At 37.9% G+C, this 20,925-nt stretch overlaps 4 protein-coding genes and 1 non-coding gene across 11 annotated transcripts; 1 reads left to right on the plus strand and 4 right to left on the minus strand.

Moving 5' to 3' along the window:
- Nucleotides 1-547: 547 nt before the first annotated feature.
- LOC127938012 (all-trans retinoic acid-induced differentiation factor-like) lies at nucleotides 548-3,136 on the plus strand. Its single transcript, XM_052534376.1, has 7 exons — nucleotides 548-700; nucleotides 911-1,038; nucleotides 1,097-1,165; nucleotides 1,260-1,331; nucleotides 1,854-1,975; nucleotides 2,059-2,159; nucleotides 2,242-3,136. The coding sequence occupies exons 1-7, from the start codon at nucleotides 584-586 to the stop codon at nucleotides 2,344-2,346; spliced, it is 714 nt and encodes a 237-aa protein (XP_052390336.1). The 5' UTR covers nucleotides 548-583; the 3' UTR covers nucleotides 2,347-3,136.
- A 15-nt stretch (nucleotides 3,137-3,151) lies between these two features.
- Nucleotides 3,152-9,572, minus strand: LOC127938007 (translation initiation factor eIF-2B subunit delta). 7 transcript variants are annotated; one of them, XM_052534367.1, is made up of 14 exons: nucleotides 9,426-9,569; nucleotides 7,998-8,035; nucleotides 7,532-7,697; nucleotides 6,723-6,920; nucleotides 6,446-6,528; nucleotides 6,268-6,309; nucleotides 5,734-5,825; nucleotides 5,438-5,552; nucleotides 5,283-5,359; nucleotides 5,071-5,173; nucleotides 4,853-4,980; nucleotides 4,591-4,768; nucleotides 3,962-4,142; nucleotides 3,152-3,849 (listed from the first exon to the last, which is right to left on the minus strand). In XM_052534367.1, the coding sequence occupies exons 1-14, from the start codon at nucleotides 9,442-9,444 to the stop codon at nucleotides 3,650-3,652; spliced, it is 1,620 nt and encodes a 539-aa protein (XP_052390327.1). In that variant the 5' UTR covers nucleotides 9,445-9,569; the 3' UTR covers nucleotides 3,152-3,649. The 7 variants fall into 7 exon arrangements, with proteins under 7 accessions (XP_052390327.1, XP_052390325.1, XP_052390326.1 ...); XM_052534365.1 differs by lacking the exon at nucleotides 9,426-9,569 and adding an exon at nucleotides 8,524-8,991 and having other exon boundaries at nucleotides 6,723-6,917; XM_052534366.1 differs by lacking the exon at nucleotides 9,426-9,569 and adding an exon at nucleotides 8,524-8,990 and having other exon boundaries at nucleotides 6,446-6,525.
- trnal-cag (transfer RNA leucine (anticodon CAG)) lies at nucleotides 8,951-9,033 on the minus strand. Its single transcript has one exon. It is a non-coding gene; the product is annotated as a tRNA-Leu (tRNA).
- Nucleotides 9,573-11,455: 1,883 nt separating the features above from the next.
- LOC127938136 (serine/threonine-protein kinase pim-2-like) lies at nucleotides 11,456-13,294 on the minus strand. The gene is made up of 6 exons (XM_052534564.1): nucleotides 13,141-13,294; nucleotides 12,945-13,039; nucleotides 12,808-12,858; nucleotides 12,338-12,713; nucleotides 12,078-12,254; nucleotides 11,456-11,957 (listed from the first exon to the last, which is right to left on the minus strand). Exons 3-6 carry the CDS (start codon nucleotides 12,823-12,825, stop codon nucleotides 11,854-11,856), a joined length of 675 nt encoding a protein of 224 aa, XP_052390524.1. The 5' UTR covers nucleotides 12,826-12,858; nucleotides 12,945-13,039; nucleotides 13,141-13,294; the 3' UTR covers nucleotides 11,456-11,853.
- A 3,597-nt stretch (nucleotides 13,295-16,891) lies between these two features.
- On the minus strand, nucleotides 16,892-19,140 carry LOC127938134 (serine/threonine-protein kinase pim-2-like). Its single transcript, XM_052534562.1, has 6 exons — nucleotides 18,988-19,140; nucleotides 18,808-18,902; nucleotides 18,671-18,721; nucleotides 18,218-18,593; nucleotides 17,958-18,134; nucleotides 16,892-17,837 (listed from the first exon to the last, which is right to left on the minus strand). Exons 3-6 carry the CDS (start codon nucleotides 18,686-18,688, stop codon nucleotides 17,734-17,736), a joined length of 675 nt encoding a protein of 224 aa, XP_052390522.1. The 5' UTR covers nucleotides 18,689-18,721; nucleotides 18,808-18,902; nucleotides 18,988-19,140; the 3' UTR covers nucleotides 16,892-17,733.
- Between the last annotated feature and the right edge of the window lie 1,785 nt (nucleotides 19,141-20,925).

The raw sequence follows: 20,925 nt of genomic DNA on the forward strand, positions 1-20,925 counted from the left end.
AACATATAAAAAATAATAAAGAACAAAAATAATAAAATATGTTAATTATAAAACACCAAAATGACTAATAGAGTTGCCTAAATTAATAGGGCATAATTTAAATAAAAAAAATAAAAAAATCTAAAAATTCTTTCTTTCTTTCTTTCTTTCTTTCTTTCTTTCTTTCTTTCTTTCTTTCTTTCTTTCTTTCTCTGACCTGGGGCAATCCAAAATCCACATAGGATAAAGACACTTTTGTAGCCAAACAACTTGTTGTTATTGGAGTTTAACTTTATGTTTGATAATAGTAAATTAAACATTAATGAATTGAGCAACAAAGAATTTGTGCCTATAATGTTTTTTTTTTTATTTTTTTTTTTATTTTTTTTAAGTAATCCGTATTCGTGGAATGTGCGTTATTTTAAATAACCAGACTGAATATAAATGGCGAAAAAGATCTATATCAGCTCAATGACGTGAATTGTGTAAAAGCAACCTGGGTTTTGAGAGTGTTTCGTCTCTAGTGAGAAATGCACATTATGTGCGCCGCCTGGTGGTCACGAATGGAGTCGCGACTATAGACGTCACATGATCATCGAGTCACATGACTTTTCTTTTGGCGAAAATGACAGCAGCCGCTACAGCATCTATTGTGTATTCATTTACTGTTTTTATTGTTTTATTCAATGTTTATGTCGATAGCCAGGATACTGATGCACAGGTGAGACAGTTCGCCATGTCAAATGAATTCAGTCAATGTAACAGATAACGTTACTATAGTCATTTTCGAAATGACTGTAATGAAATAATAATACATGCTACGGTAGATAAGTTACATTGTTTTCATCTGTCTTCACTGTTGGAAAGTAAAGTAAAATGATGCATGTTGTTTTATAATATTTTAAAAGCTTTCACCTTTTTGTTTTGCTAGTTATGTAAAATGTGTCAAGGGACTGTACGGCAAGATAGTCCTGTCTGGGATTTTTGCCAAACAAAAGGCCATATTAGAGGACGCTGCTGTTTTGGAAATGAAACCAGCGATGTAGATGCCATTATAGGGTAGGAAAATTTTTATTAAATTATTATTATATATAATCTAACTGTACGGCTGTTTTAGGTTGGACTTGGCGAACTGCTCCATCAGTCGTGTAGAGCACCTGTACAATTCATCCACAGCTTTCATCATGTATGTACGAGAGCAGGTCTGTCATGATAATCTGCATGTGTCATTGTAGCACTTAAATTGAATATCTAACTGTTGTCATTCTTTATTTTCACAGCGATCTCTCCAACAACCCGATCTCCAATCTGAGCGATTTCATATTTCAGGGTTTCAGCAATCTTAGCCAACTGTAAGTTTTGCATGAGCACTGTACAGTATATTATGTGTAAAACATTTAAGTCAGGGATTTTCAACTTGGGTCTGGGGACCAGGGGGGCTGCAAGGTAGTGCTAGGGGGTCCATGGAAATAAAAATAGTGAAAAACTGTAAAATAGATTATAAAATCATAATTAATACAAGTATAACAATAATTATAATAAGCTATAATGTATTAAAATAAAAACATTGAAATAAACAAATAAACTATATAAATAAATAATAGATCTAACAGTCCGGTGTAGTGGGGGAAAGATTATGTTACTGATAAAAAAACAAACAAAAAAAAATGTTTATGCATATTTATGGTTGGGTAGACTATAAATTGGGTCCTTATACATGAAAATAGAAAGGTGTCTTTTACGTTTTCGGACGGGTGTCTCTTTGACAAGGATATTCATCCACGGGGTCCATAAAAGATCTAAAAGATTGAAAATCCCTGATTTAAACTAACACAGTTAGCTAACACAAGTTAACTTGACAAATCTTTACTTAGTTTACTACCCTTAAAACTGGAGTGTCCAGGGGGCAATGCATCATGGGAGAAGGTTGAAGTGAAAAACAATGCCAGAATCTGCGAAGGACAGAAAAATATTTGCAATCAGACTGCGCAGATGTGTAAGTAACCAAAAGACCTTGGATCTCAGTCTACAAAATGTATGTATTTCAGTGCATTTCTTGATTATGGTTTGTGTCTTCAGCCTGGGATTGCCCTGAAAACTCATTCTGCAGCCCATACGGACCAGGGTTCTTCGAGTGTAGTTGTCTACATGATTTCTATGGATACAAGTGCATGAGACAGGTGAGACCCCCCTCAAATCATTCCAAACAGACTGGCCTTTTCTCCTTTATTACAAACGTTTATTGTTCTTTAACAATTGCAGGGGGAGTTTCCTGTATTTAAGGTGCTTGGGATACTAACCGGATCGACAGTTGTGGGTTCATCTTTACTCTGGTTCACACAAAGACGAAAGGCCAAGAACATTTGACTTCTAAAGAAAACTGACTGTTGGACTGACAGTGGAGCCACAAAGTGCATCAAGCTTATTGAAAATGTTGCAGTGCACCAACCAGCTTCATACACTGGACGATTAACCATCTGCTGAACATTGGGATTTCTTTTTTATTTTTTTTTTATTTGCCCAAAGCAGGTTTGCATGACAATTTTTTCATGGAAACTTTTGTAGTTTGTGTGCGCTTCACTTTCTTTTGAACCTCATTGCCCTTAAATGTTTTTACTTATACATTTTACAATAGCTTTCATGAATACTGACACATTTTCACAGCCTTGACAAAGCTGGTTTGTAAAGAGAAAACTGACCATAGACTGACCTCGCTGACTGTGTTTGGAGGTCAGATGTTTTAAAAGCACCGAGATATTTTAGCAATGATTATTAAGGGCAAATATTTTGTGTAGTTATATTTTAAAGATGAAGTGTTTTCTGAAAGAATTATAGGTTAAAAAGAGGGGAAATGGATGTCATAGGACTTATTTTTTGTGAAAAATATAGATTGTTACTGTCACTTGCTGTTTACAGATTGCTGTTTACATTTCATAACTGACAACTCTTCAACTGTATGTTTTTCTTCTTGGCAGTGTAAGAGTGTAAAAGAGAATCTGTTTGATCTGCTAATATGAGATATATAGACGGACACACTATCAGTAGAATACTGACATAAATTACATTGTGAGTTTTTGCCAAGAATGTAGTATTGTGTTATGAAATTCAGCATGTACCTTGGCAACTAAAATAAAGATGTTACAATATCACAAAGAAATAGCCAACAAAAAACTTGTTTTTCTTTGTAATCTTACCCATTTATTTTTCTGTAGCATTTCCAAGGTTTTGATATATATAAACAAAACCCCTTATGCAACATAGTTAGCTTCTGCATGGTCTTACACACATTTGCACCATGTTCTGTTTCCCTTTTTCATATCTATGAAAGGACTTCGGCAAGAGCAATGATCCAAAAAGGATGATTGTTCTTATGTTTATGTTAATGCACTGAGCACCATGATGAGCCGAAACTGAAAGCACAAATCCTTTACAGACAATTTCGTGGATCTTGTGTACGACAATTTTAAGTACTAATTTGAGAATTTTCTGATTAGAAAATCTCATAAGATGGGCTTTTTTTTTTTTTTAAAAGATGGAGTTGAAACAGATACCACCAGTAAGGATGTAAACAGTGGCTTTGTTCCTATTCATAGATACGTATAAGCCCCATGTGCACAGACTCTTTTTATGTGCGGATGCAGAGGGAAGCAGAACTGTGTTTGTCTGTTCTTCACTGATCTACGTTCTTTACTCGCAGTACCACAGGCACAGAGGTGCAGGGGATCATGCCCAAGTCAGTGATCACAAGGTCCACAAAGTCCGGTGGCGTCACATCATACACCAAGTTCAGAAGCCCCAGGGATTTAACAGTCTGCCAGTTCTCTAGGTGGGTCTTCCCATTTCTGGTCACAATCAAATCATCGGGGTCATCTGTATATATAAAAAAAAAAAAAATGATTTGTGTGTATAAATACCTATATGTGTCACTTACGAAATAAAATAATAGTCAATTCACCATTCAAGCTAAACATCACAGAGTTACCTAATTCATTAGATACAAAAGAGTCCGTCTGCACTCGTTCACAGAACTTGTAGGTCTCACAGCAGACCAGCACTGGTACATTGTAGGCCTTTGCTACCAGGGCAATCTGGGAAGTTCCCACACGTGACATCACGTATCCATTGGCAAGAAGTGCATGGGCACCAAGAAATACCTTGGATACCTGGAAATAAAGAGAGCAAAGTCCAAGTCCTGATTCAGCATGTTTTTAATGACAACATAAAGGCCAGTTAACTTTAGTGCAATCATATCACGGTTCAAAAGTTTATTATTATTTTTTTATTAGTACTTTTATTCAACATGTATGCATTAAATTGATCAAAAGTGACAGTAAAGACAATTATCATATATTTCTATTTTAAAAATGCAGTTTTTTTTTAACATTCTGTTCGTCAAAAATAAAAAAAATCAAGTGACAAAAAACAACAAAAAGTTTATAAATATATTAAAACAGTTATTTAAAATTGCTATATGTTTCTACAATATTTCTGTATGTGTGTTTTTTTTTTTTATCAAATAAACAGCCTTGGTGAGCATAAGGGACTTTTACAAAATCACTCATGAGCTAAAAACGATGGTTGGAAAAAGCTTTACTGAAAGGAATGACTCACTTCAGGCAGAATGTAGGACAAGGCAGATATGAGGACGTAAGTACATCGGATGCCTTTCTTCACCAGACGCCTCAGCGCCTCTCTGCCCTCCAGCCTGGGCCGACTGTCCACAACTATGACTCTGAACTTCCTCTGCTTTTCAAAGGCTTCGCACAGAATGTGGTTGACAAGTGAAGAGCTTTAAAAAAAAAAGAAAAAGGCATTTCTGAATGAGATAATCCAGATTATTACAGGATTACGTCAATTCACCGAAAGATCTTACCAGCCATAAACAAGAATAACATCTCCATCACTTATCTTCTCGATAGCGTACTTAGAAATGGCTTGAGAAGCCAAAATGATCTTCTCGTTTATGTAACTATCAATACATTCCTGAAGTCTCCTTTTCGCCTGTTGAGAAAACATTTATTTTAGAAATTCAAAGGGATCCTATTGTATATAAATGTCTCTAAACTCTAAAGTGACTGTGATTACTCATACCTCTTCTTCTTTGCACTGATTGGGTATATTTGAAATCTCTTTCTTGATGTACTTGATGGCATTGCCCATGCTGGCTGAAAGCGGCCGACACTGGCTGAGAAAACTGCAGGTGTGAAGAGCATTTGCGGCGTTTGTTAAACATCTGTTTCCATGTAGGATCAGGGTTCAACTCAAATATGTCTATATCAGTATTCACAAGAAAGAAGGTGAACCTGATATAGGGCGACAGCTTGTTCACAAGGTCCCTTGACAACTCCTCATTTGGAGGAGTGCTATAGTCTTGAATAACCTTCAAAAATGATTTAAATGTTGATTAAATCGATAAATGACGAACTTCTGAGCATGTCATAGGCTTATTGTGCATTACCTGTTTAAAGGCATGTAGTAGGGCCACAGATCGAGCGTTGGATCCTGCTATAATGCCCTGAGAGTACTGCAGGCCCAACCGAACAATGGATGGGTGAATAGCTGTGACAGGGATGCTACAAAATAAACCATACCAAATAATAAATCAACCAACTATATCATTCAGGTTAAACAAGCTTAACTGCTAATGTCACTCCTGACTAACTGAGACTTGTCAAAAGATTAAGAGAAAGGGAGAAAAAAAGTATAACTAAGGCAAAATTATAACTAATGTAGAAGATACAATGTTTACAGTACCTGATTTGCTGGGTGGGAGGGTTTTTTCGGCTGTACTGGTGTAGATGTGAGAACAGGCTGACCTTGTAACCATAATCAGACCTCAAAGGAACCTAAGAGAAGTGCAGAACAACAGCATTCAACATGAATTTTTGTTTTTTCCCCTCAAAGATAAATGCTCTAAAAGGTCACATCCTCCCTCCTCAGGTCAAGAGCTGAGGCTGCAACAGAACATACATGACACAAATGTGCACAAATGAAGAAGAGCTCCACGGTGGACTTTAATAGCTTTATTCTAGTGTTATAGATCTACACCTAACAACATAAAATAATAAATAAAGAATAAAAAAATAAAAAAAACACTCAAAAGTTCACCCACACAGGACATCTAGCTCATCACATGTGCACAATGAAAAGACAAAAATCACTATGAAATCACCTCCAGCAGACATTAAAGCCAAGAAGAGTCAATAACTATCACCAAGAATAAAAAAAAACACATCACAAATAGAAAATATTCAACAATACACTGCACACAAAGGTGTGGAGCCAGACCTTGACTCCAGTTATATTTAAACTGCATCCCTGCCCTGACTTCTGTAAGACATCGGAAGGACCAGGGTTAAAAACGCTGCAAATTGGATCTCAGAAATCACCTGGGTGAATCCATCATCTGCCAATGGGCCACAATCAGACAAGGGGGCAAAGCATGACAATATTGATTTTGTCTCACCTGCTGTCTCTCAAGCTTTTTGGCCAGCTTCTTCAATGCAGCAGGGTCGTCCACCTGAACGTGCTCTGGTAACCTTTTCACTACTGAAAAAAATGGCAAACCTGCTCAGTCACAGATTCTCCCTAAATGCAGACACTGTAAATGGATTTTTATAAAATATTTGAATTAAGGGGAAAAAAATATTTAAAAGCATAGGAATGGCTGAAAAAAATTGGGCCAGTGTGTGAATGCCCAAACTTCCCACCCTGGAATAACCTTTTATGAAGCAGTGAATTACCTGGCTGAAGCTCACTGGGGGTAGCTTTAGGTTTGCTGGAGGTGGACTGCTGCCCCACTTCTTTCTTGCCCGGTTTTGATGCCCGTTCTGAGTCTTGCCTTGCCCGACGCTCTGCTCGCAGCTCTGCTTTGCTCTTTGCAGGCTTCTCTGCAGCCACAGGAGATTCAGATGCAGATGCATTTACAGGCACAGGAGCTGCTAATGAGATCAAAGTGCACCCAAAAAAAGAGACTTTAAACTTACAGTTGTGTTTACTCGGCAGGTTTGCTTCCATTAAAATGAACTCCGGTGTGGTCGCTTTGTTAGTGTGGTTAACCCTGCCATCTGAACCTTGGTGCACACCAGACAAAGCTAGCTGTGCGCTTCCACACAAACTCTAGTGTGGTTCAACTGAAACTATTTTTTTGCTCAAGCATGTCTTGCTCTTCTCCTCGGGGGGTCAGAGCTTCATTTGTGTGTCCAACAGAGGAATTCAACCTGCTGTTTTGACCCAATTATACATTTCAAAAGTTTTCCAAGCAGGTGTCACCGTATCCTTGTGTCTTTTGTTTTGTATCTTTAGTTTAGGCTGTAAGCAAACCAGAATGAAACGGATGACTTTTTTTTTTTTGGTCTGGACCAAATACTACATATTAACATCTTTCTATCCTAAAAATAAGAACAGATAACTCTGAAAGTCTTACTATTAATCCGATCTGAAAGAAATATTATATAAAATAAATAAATGTCTGTATATCCAATCTAAAATGTAACCATAATTACATTAGTTTTAATCAACTTTGGATGCAGAAATTATTCTGAGGCGGTACCTTTATGTGCTGGGCTCTGTGTGGCAGGCTTTGAAGGAGCTGGTACAGATGCTTTCTCTTTCTCCTTCTCTGGAGGACCCCTATCATCTTTTTTATTCTTTTTATGCTGTTTCTTCTCTTTCCTAAGACGCTGCTTTTCTTCTTTGGTCAATTCCTTACCTTCACCCTATAGATAAAATTAAAAGAAGGGAATCACAGTTTGCATGATTTAAAATAATCCGGTGTCACTGTAAATGTCTCTTAAAAGCTAGTCTGCATTTTGGGCAACTAGGCACCGTGCATGTCTGTTGAGAATGTGGCTATAATTCCCAAAATGCTGTCCAGGTAAGGCAGCTCACTAGGGATTGAGACAGCCGTTATGACCGTCATATTTTATAAATAACAAACAAAAACACATTTTATACATTAAAATACAATTAATTAAACTATGGATATTGAAGTTATAGAAAATAGAGACTTGACCTACCTTAGCTCGAATAATTTCTTGCTTCTTTTCATCTTCCTCTGTGACACACGTAAACATATATTTTTAAAACATATTCGAAGTTAAAACTGCTCTTTATTTGCATGAACACTAGTGGTAGGAAATACTAATTTACTGAGAAGTCCGTATACATTTGAATGAATGTCTCTGGTGACAGAAATTCTCGACACTGTCTTTGCTTCGACAAAGTTATTTCATCATGTTGGCTCATTCGATCTTTACCAAACTAAAGAATGTTCCACAGAGACTGACTTCGTCTTGCAGACACATCCAGTAACACATGCAAACAATATGGAACATCGCAACCGTGTCTATGTAGCATGAGTCTGATTTCAATACAAGTTCAAAATGACAAAAACCGCATGATGTAATTTCCACTGTGCATGTGTCATCATGGCAGAGTGAAGCAACAGCAACACGAGCTCTCCGTTAACGACTATAAACGACTGCTTACGTACATGTTTAATTAACAGCTCGGGTTTACAAAGCTTCAGTCTGTATATTTTACCTGTAGCGTGGTTGATGCTGTCAACCTGTCTCCCAACCGAATCCGCCATGTTTCATTCCTTCGTGACTTCGCGCTGGCAAACTGATGTGAAAAGCAGTCGTGATGAATTACGCCGCCATCTAGCGATTGAAATGTGTGAGCTGACTTTTCTTTTTATTATGTAGCATTTATGAACGTATGTATCTATTTTATTTGTACTAGTGGAAATAGTCTACGCTGCTTGCATAACAATAAAATAACAAGTAATGTTACAGTACTTGTTAACATGGTTTTAGATGGTGTAACACCGTTCCCAAACAAACACCAAGGATGATAAACTTCCGGTCAACCTCTTTTATGGAATAGATCGGAGGAAACACATTCGCTTGCAACAACAACACGTTCTCGTCGTTTCGAAGAAAAAAGGGTAAAAAACAAAAACATTTGTTGTCAGAAGTGGGATTCGAACCCACGCCTCCAGAGGAGACTGCGACCTGAACGCAGCGCCTTAGACCGCTCGGCCATCCTGACGTATTACATGTGATTACGTCATCACGTTATATAGTAATAACAGTGTTATAACTGTGTTTTCATACATTTAACCTTTTTGATGACATTTTATGAGTTAAAATTATGCTGTTTTTGACCTATGATTAAGTTATGCATTTAAGGATGCTATATTAGATTATTTTTAAGTATTTAAGTTATCAATAACTTAAGAAATTAATTGAAACAAGCGTCCTAATGAAACAGTCACTAACAACACTATTTCAATGCATCAAACACTAAACACGACTAACCGTGAGGATCACCGGCTTAACCAACGGCAAAATAGCTAAGTTTGGTTCTCTATTAAGAGTTTTAAACTCATATGTCGCTATGTAACTTACTTCTGTACATTTTAACTTAACAGTTAACGTTACCTGTAACTAGCATCGACATGTTGTCAACCTGTCTCCCGTCCGAGTCCGTTATATTTCATTTCCAAGCAACTTTTCGCTGGTTAAAAGTCTGAAATGATTTGGGATCAACAATGCTCAAATGTATCACCTTTTCACACAAACGGTTGCCTTTCACTCAAACTTTTACAGGGTTGAAGACGATACATCTTCGTTTCAAAGCGCTCCAGAGCCCTCTGCTGGTCAAAGGAATGTAAATATAATGCTAAAAAGCAACAGCTAGAAACAAATGTTTGGAAATCACGGTCACGTTAAATTTTTCAGGGTTAGTCTCAAATTCTTGTATTATTAGATTTGTATACTAATATAATATTTATGCTTCTCTCTCAGGTAAATTCCGAGTGGGGGTTCGATCATAGACAGTTCGATCTTAAGCTGGCTAAAAGGCTATAATTTCATAAAAAAAAGAGCGCTGCACGTTTCTGTGTCACAAGGTGGCGCTTTAGACTGCTTTAATGTGATTCTCAATCAATGGATAGCGAAATTTTATGACAAGCTGTTGCTCGTCAACTCGAGTTTATGACACTGTCTAAGTTATGACATTTATATAATATATTTAAGACCGTTGTAAGCATATTTTAATGTATATTTTATCACCTCATCTGAAGGAACAGTCCGCGACATTTCAAAATAAGAGTCCATGTGTATTTCAGGCTTGTTTATAATTAAAAATCAAAAGTATTTTTTTTTTTTTTTTTTACGGAGCCCCGCACATGACATGCAGGAAAAAAATATCAGGCTAAACAGTGTGCATGATTTTTTTTTATTTGTTTCCTCAATGTACTAAAACGTGCACACGATTACTATTGCATTCACTCGATTTATAAATTGTGCGCACGATTTAACTTACTAGTAAATAGAGGGAATCGTGTGCACGTTTTAGTACATTGAGGGAACGAATTAATAAATCGTGCGCACAATTTATTTTTTCTTGCATGTCACGTGCAGGGCTCCATATTTTTTAACAATACATTTTATTTAATTTTAAATCCATTTAATTCATTGGAAACTACTGTAGTGTTTGGCTGTGATGTTTCCCCACAAGACGAGTCAAAGAACATTATTTGATACATATTCAATATATAGATTTTACCCTTTCACTGATAGACACTCCATGAGAAAAGCGAGGAGAACTCTCATTTGAATGCCGTAACATATACAGCTCACCCCTAAACCATCTCGATTGGACTGTGGAGGCCAGGTCATCTGGCGCAGCACCCCATCACTCTCCTTCTTGGTCAAATAGCCCTTGATGCCTTCGATGTGACTCTAGAATTTCCATAGTCATGTAAATAAAGGAAACTCATTGAATGAGAACGCATGTCCAAACTTTTGGTCTGTACTGTATATAAAAAATAAATAAGTCAAACATGGGTCGTATTTTGTGTGAAGTATATCATTTAATATTAGTTTTCACTCTAACTTTTGTCTTATGGATTTTTATGTTATTATTTTTTAAATCCACAGCTTTCCAAAATAATAATACATTACAGCAGTCAACAGGAGAAAGAAAGAGGTCCAGTTTATAGACACTCTAGGAACACATAGCCTAGTGCATAACTATCTGTAAAGATAGGAAGGGCAATGAAGCAAATGCAAGTGAATGTAGTTTTAATGAGTAGATAAACAAATTAACAGAAGATAACCAGCAGGAACAGGATGGAGAGAGATGAAGTCACACGTGGCCAGGAAGTAACGGTGAGATGAGACCGCAGGAGAGCGTGATGCAGGAACTGAGATGAGTGATCCGGTGGAGAGGTGAGTGGATGGGGCTCCAGAAGAGCTGTGATCCAACGTAGTGAAGACAGTCAGAAACAGGGACGAGAAACCAGGCATGTAACAGGGAGCTTCAAACAACAATCTGTCAAACAAACCGAAAGACAGGGCAATAAATAGGGAGCAGATAATAAGTGGCAGCTGAGGCTGATGAACAGAGACGCCCGTTTGAAAGGATCAGTGCAGACGAGAGACACAACAAAAACTCCACGCACATAGTGATCAACAGAGACGACGGTTTTACCAACCATGACAATATCTTAACACAAATTTATTATTAATACTTAATATTTTAATACTTTTTTCTTATAAAAATGATTCTTAATACTCAATACAAATAACTAAAACAAATGATAAACATAAATAATGCTGCTTCAAGGGATGGAAAGGCCACTCATGTCAGTCTGCTGGACACAAAGCTGACTGGAGACAGAAAACAACACAGTGGTCCTGACAGGGGAGTCGTTTTTGGTTGTTTCCCATGTCTTACAGAACCTGAAACATAAATCAGTGTTATTAATCAAAATACCTTACATTTAGAGCAAACTTGACTTTTAAATGTTTAAAATGATTGTATGAAGAAGAAGAAGAAGAGAAGAAAAACATTTAGCAAATCTTAGACTCTTAGTACCATAAACCAGTCATGAAGCAGCATCTCCTCCAGAATAAGTCTCTGCTGTGGATCATGCTGCAGGCAAGAGCAAATCATCTGGCAGCACTCTGTTCAAAAAGATGAGTGGGGTGTCTGATTGTTAACTTGACACTGTTTTATATGTAGATTGTATATTTTTATGATTAGAGCTCAAATTGTCAGTCTTCGTTCTATGATGAAGATCTCACCTTTTGACAGGTCAGGGTTGGACTGAACGTTCTTACTGATCATGTGCAGGTCTTTGTCTTCTGGAAAATACCCGCACACCATCACAAACAGCAGGATCCCCAATGACCAAACTGTCGCCGGCTTTGCATGGTACCTGCCGTCGACATCAAACTCCGGTGGACAGAAAATTTCTGTGCCTAGAAAGAAGAGATTTTATATTTAATGCATTTATACAGCAGGATGTGTTTCAGTGAGCTAAACACGCTGCTGGCAAACATACCATTGAAGGCCACGTAGGCAGAATCCTTCATGAGCGTGCCGCACCCGAAGTCGATCAACTTGACCTCCAACGTGTCGGGGTTCACTATGAGGTTCTCCAGTTTTATATCTCGATGGAAGACTCCACGCTCGCAGCAAATCTTAGAGGCATGAATGACCTGAGACATAACATTTCGTGCCATCTCTTCATTGAGCCTTCGTTGGAGCTTCACAAAACTAAACATGCTCATGCTTGGCACGGGCCGCTCAAAGACCATGACATAGTGGTCCGGGTCATCCTGCCAGTCCAGCAGCTTAATTATCTGTGGAACACGGGGGCCCTTATTAGCCATGAGTGTCAGGCCGATCTCCATGGGAAGGTGTTTGGGATGACCAGGCTAAAAGGACAAAGTTACATTAACATGAATTTAAGATTTCAGAAATGGAAACAGTAACTGAGAAGCAATGATATACAGAGTGCAGGCTACTCACAACTCTTAAATATGGCATATTTGGAGTCTTTTCAGCAATTTTCACAGCCACCTGAGCAACAAGGCAAAGAATTAACAATAAGCATTTGCACAGAGGTCATTCCATTCATAAATCGGAGTAAAAATAAATAAATAAACCTTAAGGCCATCCTTGCAGCGAGTCCCTGCATGTACGTGGCTGTTGCTTCCTTCACCCAGCTTGGAGCCAAATTCATATCGCCAGAAAATGTGGTCTATTAGAAGATAAACAAATGTAGGTAGAATGAAATACATTTTTTAGCATTTTATCATTTATAATAACATTTTCTACTTCACAAACATGTATTATCCTTACTGTTCTCCGGCTCCTCCGCTTCATCATCTTCAGAGGAGCTAGCTGGAGTGTGGACGTCCTGAGGTTGGAGGACGCCCTCCTCAGCAGCAGGGAGGACTTCAGAGACTGGAGCTTCTCCATGATCATGAATCTCTACAATTTGCTGTAGAGAAATCTGGTCTACAGAGGGGAATACCAATAGTATGAATCCAGTCTGATATGAATACACTATTGCTTACTCAAATTAGTCAAATCTTTATTTACGGCACTTTTGAAAAATTGTGAATGTGATAATTGTTTTATAGATTATGGCAGTAAACTTACCCTTGACCAGTTCTGCTTTGTCATCTTCAGCAGAATTTACTGGAGCATCGATGTCCTGATGTTGGAGGACGCCCTGCTCCAGCTGATCCTCAGCAGCAGGGAGGACTTCAGAGACTGGAGCTTCTCCATGATCATGAATCTCTACAATTTGCTGTAGAGAAGACTGGTCTACAGAGGGGAATACCAATAGTATGAATCCAGTCTGATATGAATACACTATTGCTTACTCAAATTAGTCACATTTTTATTTATGGCACTTTTGAAAAATTGTGAATGTGATAATTGTTTTATAGGTTATGGCAGTAAACTTACCCTTGACCAGTTCTGCTTTGTCATCTTCAGCAGAACTTACTGGAGCATCGACGTCCTGATGTTGGAGGACGTCCTGCTCCATCTGATCCTCAGCGATGAGGACTTCAGAGACTGGAGCTTCATGAAGATCACAGATCTCTATAATGTGCTGTAGAGATGACTGATCTAAAGAAGGGAATACCAGTAATATTTATAGAATATTGTATAATCAGATTACAGCAGTTTTTCAAGGGGTCTTTTGAAAGAAATAAACATCTCCAAACAATGTAAATTGATTGGTTTCTAAATAAAAGTGTGTACTGATTGGTTTGTTAATGTACTGTGTGTACTGATTGGTTTGGTTTGGCAGTAAATTTACCCTTGACCAGCGCTTCCACTATGTCCTCTTCAGTCAAACCGACTGGAGTGTGGATGTCCTGAGATTGAGGGACACCCTGAGGTTGAGGGACGTCCTGAGATTGAGGGACACCCTGAGGTTGAGGGACGTCCTGAGATTGAGGGACACCCTGAGGTTTAGGAACATCCTGCTCCAGGTGTTTCTCTAAAGCTGGGAGGACCTCAGAAGCATGAGCTTCTTGATGATCATGGATCTCTACAACAGGGATGTGTTGTAGAGAAGTCTGATCTAAAGAGGAAACATTAATAACATAAGTTAAAAATTATGAAGAATTAAAAAGTATTGAACAATTCAATTTCTGTAGACAATGTAAACCTATTTATTTTTGGTTATGACACCTAAATAAATTTGTCTCTATAATTTATATACAATTTTATTTCAGTTTCAGTTTAAGTTATTTTAGTAACTTACATCAAGTTAACTAAGTGAAAATAAGAGATGTTGCTCTGGTAACATTGTTTTAAATATTTGTTTTAATTAATTTCAGTTGACATTTATTTTATTTGAAGTAACAAAAATGACTTTTCTGGTTTTGGTTGTCTGTAATAGTCTAAAAAAAATAAAATGTCATTTCACTTGTGATCTTTAAGCTCTCACTCTAAAATGTTTGGGATGATAATCTTTTTTTTCTTTTTCTGGTCCAGTTATTTTTCTTTTGTAGGTTTTTGCTTATAAAAATCTGTACACAAGAACAACAAAAGTTTCCCTAGTGAAAGAAATACAAACCTCTATCATCATATGTGATTTTACCATCGGTAAGTCCCCGATACGACCCCGCCTCACTTCGGTACACTTTCTCAGACTTAGCCAGGTCGTATTTTCCAGTTCTTAGGCGAAAGAGATTAAGAAAAGCTCTACAAAACCTCTTCTTAATTCTCTCTCGTCTCCCTGCCTCCCTTTCCCTATCAACGATCTCATCAGCACCACCAGGCGTCTCATCAAGAGGGTGAGGATGCCCGTGGTTTTCCGCCGTGATGGTCGTGTATTTGAGCAGCACACAGGTTTGGGGTGCGTCTACACGCTCCACTTTGCAGGCTTTCTTCAGTCGTGAAAACAGTCCCATGATAACACAGTTTTTTCCACTCTGAAAAACCGATTACTCCGAAACTTCAACCAACAAAATGTGCAAGTGAGTTCAAAGCCTTTAAGATAAGCGACACGTTCTAATTGTTATGTGACGTCACAGGGGCTCATACGCGGATGAAACGATAGGAATGCGTGACCTGTTCCTTTTGAATAAAAACATATCCATAACATAACAACGTATGCGTGGCCATTAAGTTACAATTATATAAAATAAATAAATGAATACATACAAATTATATGTGGAAAAATATGTAGCTAAAATGTAAACAATATTTGTTTCTAAACTATTACTCGGATGTTTGTATATGTAAACATATATTGGTAAAGATACCTGATTCAGCTGTTTATTTAAAACATTAATACATTAAACACAATAATAAAAATTAAAAAGTTGAGTTGTGATCTTATCACTTTATTTACACATCAATTCCACCTCGGGATATTTGGGGAAAATACCTTATGAGTTAAAAACACTGAATACATACACATTAGGCTTTATACATTTGAATAAAGTTAACTAAAAAATCAACACTTGTTGTCTTGAGCTTAAAAAATGTCTAGCTAATATGGGATGTGTTTTTGGATTAATATATATATATTATATATATATATATATATATATATATATATATATATATATATATATATATATATATATATATATATATATATATATAAAAGTGTGTGTGTGTGTGTGTGTGTGCATGTGTGTACACCCCACACAAAAATTTTGTGAAATGGGTGAGTTGGGATTTACAGTGTATTGTCTTCTCAAAATCAAATCCACAAACAGTTGCTGTTTTGGACAGTTTTCACTTATAAGCTTGATCTGTGCTGGAGTGGTGTGGATTATACTTATCATACTCTCATTCTGACTGGACCAATTCACTGTAGTAGTTTGTAATATTTTAGTAAAATTTTTGTTTATTTTTTGTTTTGATACTGTGTCGTTGTCATTGCAACGAAGAACCAATTGAGAAACACTGTCCTACAAAATTAATTCATGTTTCTAGTTTAAGAATAGTTAATGAAACAAAGGTAGGTGTCCACCTGCTTCTCCTGTAGTCTATCCAATGAACCACACAGATCATTCCAGACTCTGGGTATAATTCATAAACAGTCGGAGATGGAGTGACCTTGCTTTTGCTCTTCTTCTCCAATCTCAGATCCTCTGGCAGTCTCATCTCTTCTCTGTTCGTTACAAAGCAGTGATGCTTGAGAGCACCTGTCCTGTAAAAACACTGCTTGTCCGTCTGCTCAGCTCACCCCTAAACCATCTCGATTGGACTGTGGAGGCCAGGTCATCTGGCGCAGCACCCCATCACTCTCCTTCTTGGTCAAATAGCCCTTGATTCCTTCGCTGTGACTCTAGAATTTCCATAGTCATGTAAATAAAGAAAACTCATTGAATGAGAACGCATGTCCAAACTTTTGGGCTGTAGGCTACTGTATATAAAAAATAAATAAGTCAAACATGGGTCGTATTTTGTGTGAAGTATATCATTTAATATTAGTTTTCACTCTAACTTTTGTCTTATGGATTTTTATGTTATTATTTTTTAAATCCACAGCTTTCCAAAATAATAATACATTACAGCAGTCAACAGGAGAAAGAAAGAGGTCCAGTTTATAGACACTCTAGGAACACATAGCCTAGTGCATAACTATCTGTAAAGATAGGAAGGGCAATGAAGCAAATGCAAGTGAATGTAGTTTTAATGAGTAGATAAACAAATTAACAGAAGATAACCAGCAGGAACAGGATGGAGAGAGATGAAGTCACACGTGGCCAGGAAGTAACGGTGAGATGAGACCGCAGGAGAGCGTGATGCAGGAACTGAGATGAGTGATCCGGTGGAGAGGTGAGTGGATGGGGCTCCAGAAGAGCTGTGATCCAACGTAGTGAAGACAGTCAGAAACAGGGACGAGAAACCAGGCATGTAACAGGGAGCTTCAAACAACAATCTGTCAAACAAACCGAAAGACAGGGCAATAAATAGGGAGCAGATAATGAGTGGCAGCTGAAGCTGATGAACAGAGACGCCCGTTTGAAAGGATCAGTGCAGACGAGAGACACAACAAAAACTCCACGCAATAGTGATCAACAGAGACGACGGTTTTACCAACCATGACAATATCTTAAGACAAATGTATTATTTATACTTAATATTTTAATACTTTTTTCTCATAAAAATGATTCTTAATACTCAATACAAATAACTAAAACAAATGATAAATATAAATAATGCTGCTTCAAGGGATGGAAAGGCCACTCATGTCAGTCTGCTGGACACAAAGCTGACTGGAGACAGAAAACAACACAGTGGTCCTGACAGGGGAGTCGTTTTTGGTTGTTTCCCATGTCTTACAGAACCTGAAACATAAATCAGTGTTATTAATCAAAATACCTTACATTTAGAGCAAACTTGACTTTTAAATGTTTAAAATGATTGTATGAAGAAGAAAAAGAAGAGAAGAAAAACATTTAGCAAATCTTAGACTCTTAGTACCATAAACCAGTCATGAAGCAGCATCTCCTCCAGAATAAGTCTCTGCTGTGGATCATGCTGCAGGCAAGAGCAAATCATCTGGCAGCACTCTGTTCAAAAAGATGAGTGGGGTGTCTGATTGTTAACTTGACACTGTTTTATATGTAGATTGTATATTTTTATGATTAGAGCTCAAATTGTCAGTCTTCGTTCTATGAGGAAGATCTCACCTTTTGACAGGTCAGGGTTGGACTGAACGTTCTTACTGATCATGTGCAGGTCTTTGTCTTCTGGAAAATACCCGCACACCATCACAAACAGCAGGATCCCCAATGACCAAACTGTCGCCGGCTTTGCATGGTACCTGCCGTCGACATCAAACTCCGGTGGACAGAAAATTTCTGTGCCTAGAAAGAAGAGATTTTATATTTAATGCATTTATACAGCAGGATGTGTTTCAGTGAGCTAAACACGCTGCTGGCAAACATACCATTGAAGGCCACGTAGGCAGAATCCTTCATGAGCGTGCCGCACCCGAAGTCGATCAACTTGACCTCCAACGTGTCGGGGTTCACTATGAGGTTCTCCAGTTTTATATCTCGATGGAAGACTCCACGCTCGCAGCAAATCTTAGAGGCATGAATGACCTGAGACATAACATTTCGTGCCATCTCTTCATTGAGCCTTTGTTGGAGCTTCACAAAACTAAACATGCTCATGCTTGGCACGGGCCGCTCAAAGACCATGACATAGTGGTCCGGGTCATCCTGCCAGTCCAGCAGCTTAATTATCTGTGGAACACGGGGGCCCTTGTTAGCCATGAGTGTCAGGCCGATCTCCATGGGAAGGTGTTTGGGATGACCAGGCTTAAAGGACAAAGTTACATTAACATGAATTTAAGATTTCAGAAATGGAAGCAGTTACTGAGAAGCAGGCTACTCACAACTCTTATATATGGCATATTTGGAGTCTTTTCAGCAATTTTCACAGCCACCTGAGCAACAAAGCAAAGAATTAACAATAAGCATTTGCACAGAGGTCATTCCATTCATAAATCGGAGTAAAAATAAATAAATAAACCTTAAGGCCATCCTTGCAGCGAGTCCCTGCATGTACGTGGCTGTTGCTTCCTTCACCCAGCTTGGAGCCAAATTCATATCGCCAGAAAATGTGGTCTATTAGAAGATAAACAAATGTAGGTAGAATGAAATACATTTTTAAGCATTTTATCATTTATAATAACATTTTCTACTTCCTTACTGTTCTCCGGCTCCTCCGCTTCATCATCTTCAGAGGAGCTAGCTGGAGTGTGGACGTCCTGAGGTTGGAGGACGCCCTCCTCAGCAGCAGGGAGGACTTCAGAGACTGGAGCTTCTCCATGATCATGAATCTCTACAATTTGCTGTAGAGAAGACTGGTCTACAGAGGGGAATACCAATAGTATGAATCCAGTCTGATATGAATACACTATTGCTTACTCAAATTAGTCAAATCTTTATTTACGGCACTTTAGAAAAAATTGTGAATGTGATAATTGTTTTATAGATTATGGCAGTAAACTTACCCTTGACCAGTTCTGCTTTGTCATCTTCAGCAGAATTTACTGGAGCATCGATGTCCTGATGTTGGAGGACGCCCTGCTCCAGCTGATCCTCAGCAGCAGGGAGGACTTCAGAGACTGGAGCTTCTCCATGATCATGAATCTCTACAATTTGTTGTAGAGAAGACTGGTCTACAGAGGGGAATACCAATAGTATGAATCCAGTCTGATATGAATACACTATTGCTTACTCAAATTAGTCACATTTTTATTTACGGCACTTTTGAAAAATTGTGAATGTGATAATTGTTTTATAGGTTATGGCAGTAAACTTACCCTTGACCAGTTCTGCTTTGTCATCTTCAGCAGAACTTACTGGAGCATCGACGTCCTGATGTTGGAGGACGTCCTGCTCCAGCTGATCCTCAGCGATAAGGACTTCAGAGACTGGAGCTTCATGAAGATCACAGATCTCTATAATGTGCTGTAGAGATGACTGATCTAAAGAAGGGAATACCAGTAATATTTATAGAATATTGTATAATCAGATTACAGCAGTTTTTCAAGGGGTCTTTTGAAAGAAATAAACATCTCCAAACAATGTAAATTGATTGGTTTCTGAATAAAAGTGTGTACTGATTGGTTTGTTAATGTACTGTGTGTACTGATTGGTTTGGTAGGGCAGTAAATTTACCCTTGTCCAGCGCTTCCACTATGTCCTCTTCAGTCAAACCAACTGGAGTGTGGATGTCCTGAGGTTGAGGGACACCCTGAGGTTGAGGGACGTCCTGAGATTGAGGGTGTCCTCTTCAGTCAAACCAACTGGAGTGTGGATGTCCTGAGGTTGAGGGACGTCCTGAGATTGAGGGACACCCTGAGGTTGAGGGACGTCCTGAGATTGAGGGACACCCTGAGGTTGAGGGACGTCCTGAGATTGAGGGACACCCTGAGGTTGAGGGACTTCCTGAGATTGAGGGACACCCTGAGGTTGAGGGACGTCCTGAGATTGAGGGACACCCTGAGGTTGAGGAACATCCTGCTCCAGGTGTTTCTCTAAAGCTGGGAGAACCTCAGAAGCATGAGCTTCTTGATGATCATGGATCTCTACAACAGGGATGTGTTGTAGAGAAGTCTGATCTAAAGAGGAAACATTAATAAAATAAGTTAAAAATTATGAAGAATTAAAAAGTATTGAACAATTCAATTTCTGTAGACAATGTAAACCTATTTATTTTTGGTTATGACCCCTAAATAAATTTGTCTATATAATTTATATACAATTTTATTTCAGTTTCAGTTTAAGTTATTTTAGTAACTTACATCAAGTTAACTAAGTGAAAATAAGAGATGTTGCTCTGGTAACATTGTTTTAAATATTTGTTTTAATTAATTTCAGTTGACATTTATTTTATTTGAAGTAAGAAAAATGACTTTTCTGGTTTTGGTTGTCTGTAATAGTCTAAAAAAATAAAATGTCATTTCACTTGTGATCTTTAAGCTCTCACTCTAAAATGTTTGGGATGATAATCTTTTTTTTATTTTTCTGGTCCAGTTATTTTTCTTTTGTAGATTTTTGCTTATAAAAATCGGTACACAAGAACAACAAAAGTTTCCCTAGTGAAAGAAATACAAACCTCTATCATCATATGTGATTTTAC

This window comes from Carassius gibelio, chromosome A20 (assembly GCF_023724105.1).
Source record: "Carassius gibelio isolate Cgi1373 ecotype wild population from Czech Republic chromosome A20, carGib1.2-hapl.c, whole genome shotgun sequence".
In the NCBI taxonomy this organism is placed as follows: domain Eukaryota; kingdom Metazoa; phylum Chordata; class Actinopteri; order Cypriniformes; family Cyprinidae; genus Carassius; species Carassius gibelio.

Excerpts from the sequence above, each read along its gene's own strand:
- LOC127938012 (XM_052534376.1), top strand. The coding sequence starts at position 584 with ATGACTTTTCTTTTGGCGAAAATGACAGCAGCCGCTACAGCATCTATT. Across the intron at positions 701-910 it reads GCCAGGATACTGATGCACAG|TTATGTAAAATGTGTCAAGG; the intron begins GTGAGACAGTTC and ends TTGTTTTGCTAG. Across the intron at positions 1,976-2,058 it reads CAATCAGACTGCGCAGATGT|CCTGGGATTGCCCTGAAAAC; the intron begins GTAAGTAACCAA and ends TTGTGTCTTCAG.
- LOC127938007 (XM_052534364.1), bottom strand. The coding sequence starts at position 8,572 with ATGGCGGATTCGGTTGGGAGACAGGTTGACAGCATCAACCACGCTACA. Across the intron at positions 6,921-7,531 it reads ACAGAGCCCAGCACATAAAG|CAGCTCCTGTGCCTGTAAAT; the intron begins GTACCGCCTCAG and ends TGATCTCATTAG. Across the intron at positions 5,174-5,282 it reads AAGCTGTCGCCCTATATCAG|TTTTCTCAGCCAGTGTCGGC; the intron begins GTTCACCTTCTT and ends TCACACCTGCAG.
- LOC127938136 (XM_052534564.1), bottom strand. Across the intron at positions 12,255-12,337 it reads TGCCTACGTGGCCTTCAATG|GCACAGAAATTTTCTGTCCA; the intron begins GTATGTTTGCCA and ends TCTTCTTTCTAG. Across the intron at positions 11,958-12,077 it reads CAACCCTGACCTGTCAAAAG|AGTGCTGCCAGATGATTTGC; the intron begins GTGAGATCTTCA and ends CTTTTTGAACAG.
- LOC127938134 (XM_052534562.1), bottom strand. Across the intron at positions 18,135-18,217 it reads TGCCTACGTGGCCTTCAATG|GCACAGAAATTTTCTGTCCA; the intron begins GTATGTTTGCCA and ends TCTTCTTTCTAG. Across the intron at positions 17,838-17,957 it reads CAACCCTGACCTGTCAAAAG|AGTGCTGCCAGATGATTTGC; the intron begins GTGAGATCTTCC and ends CTTTTTGAACAG.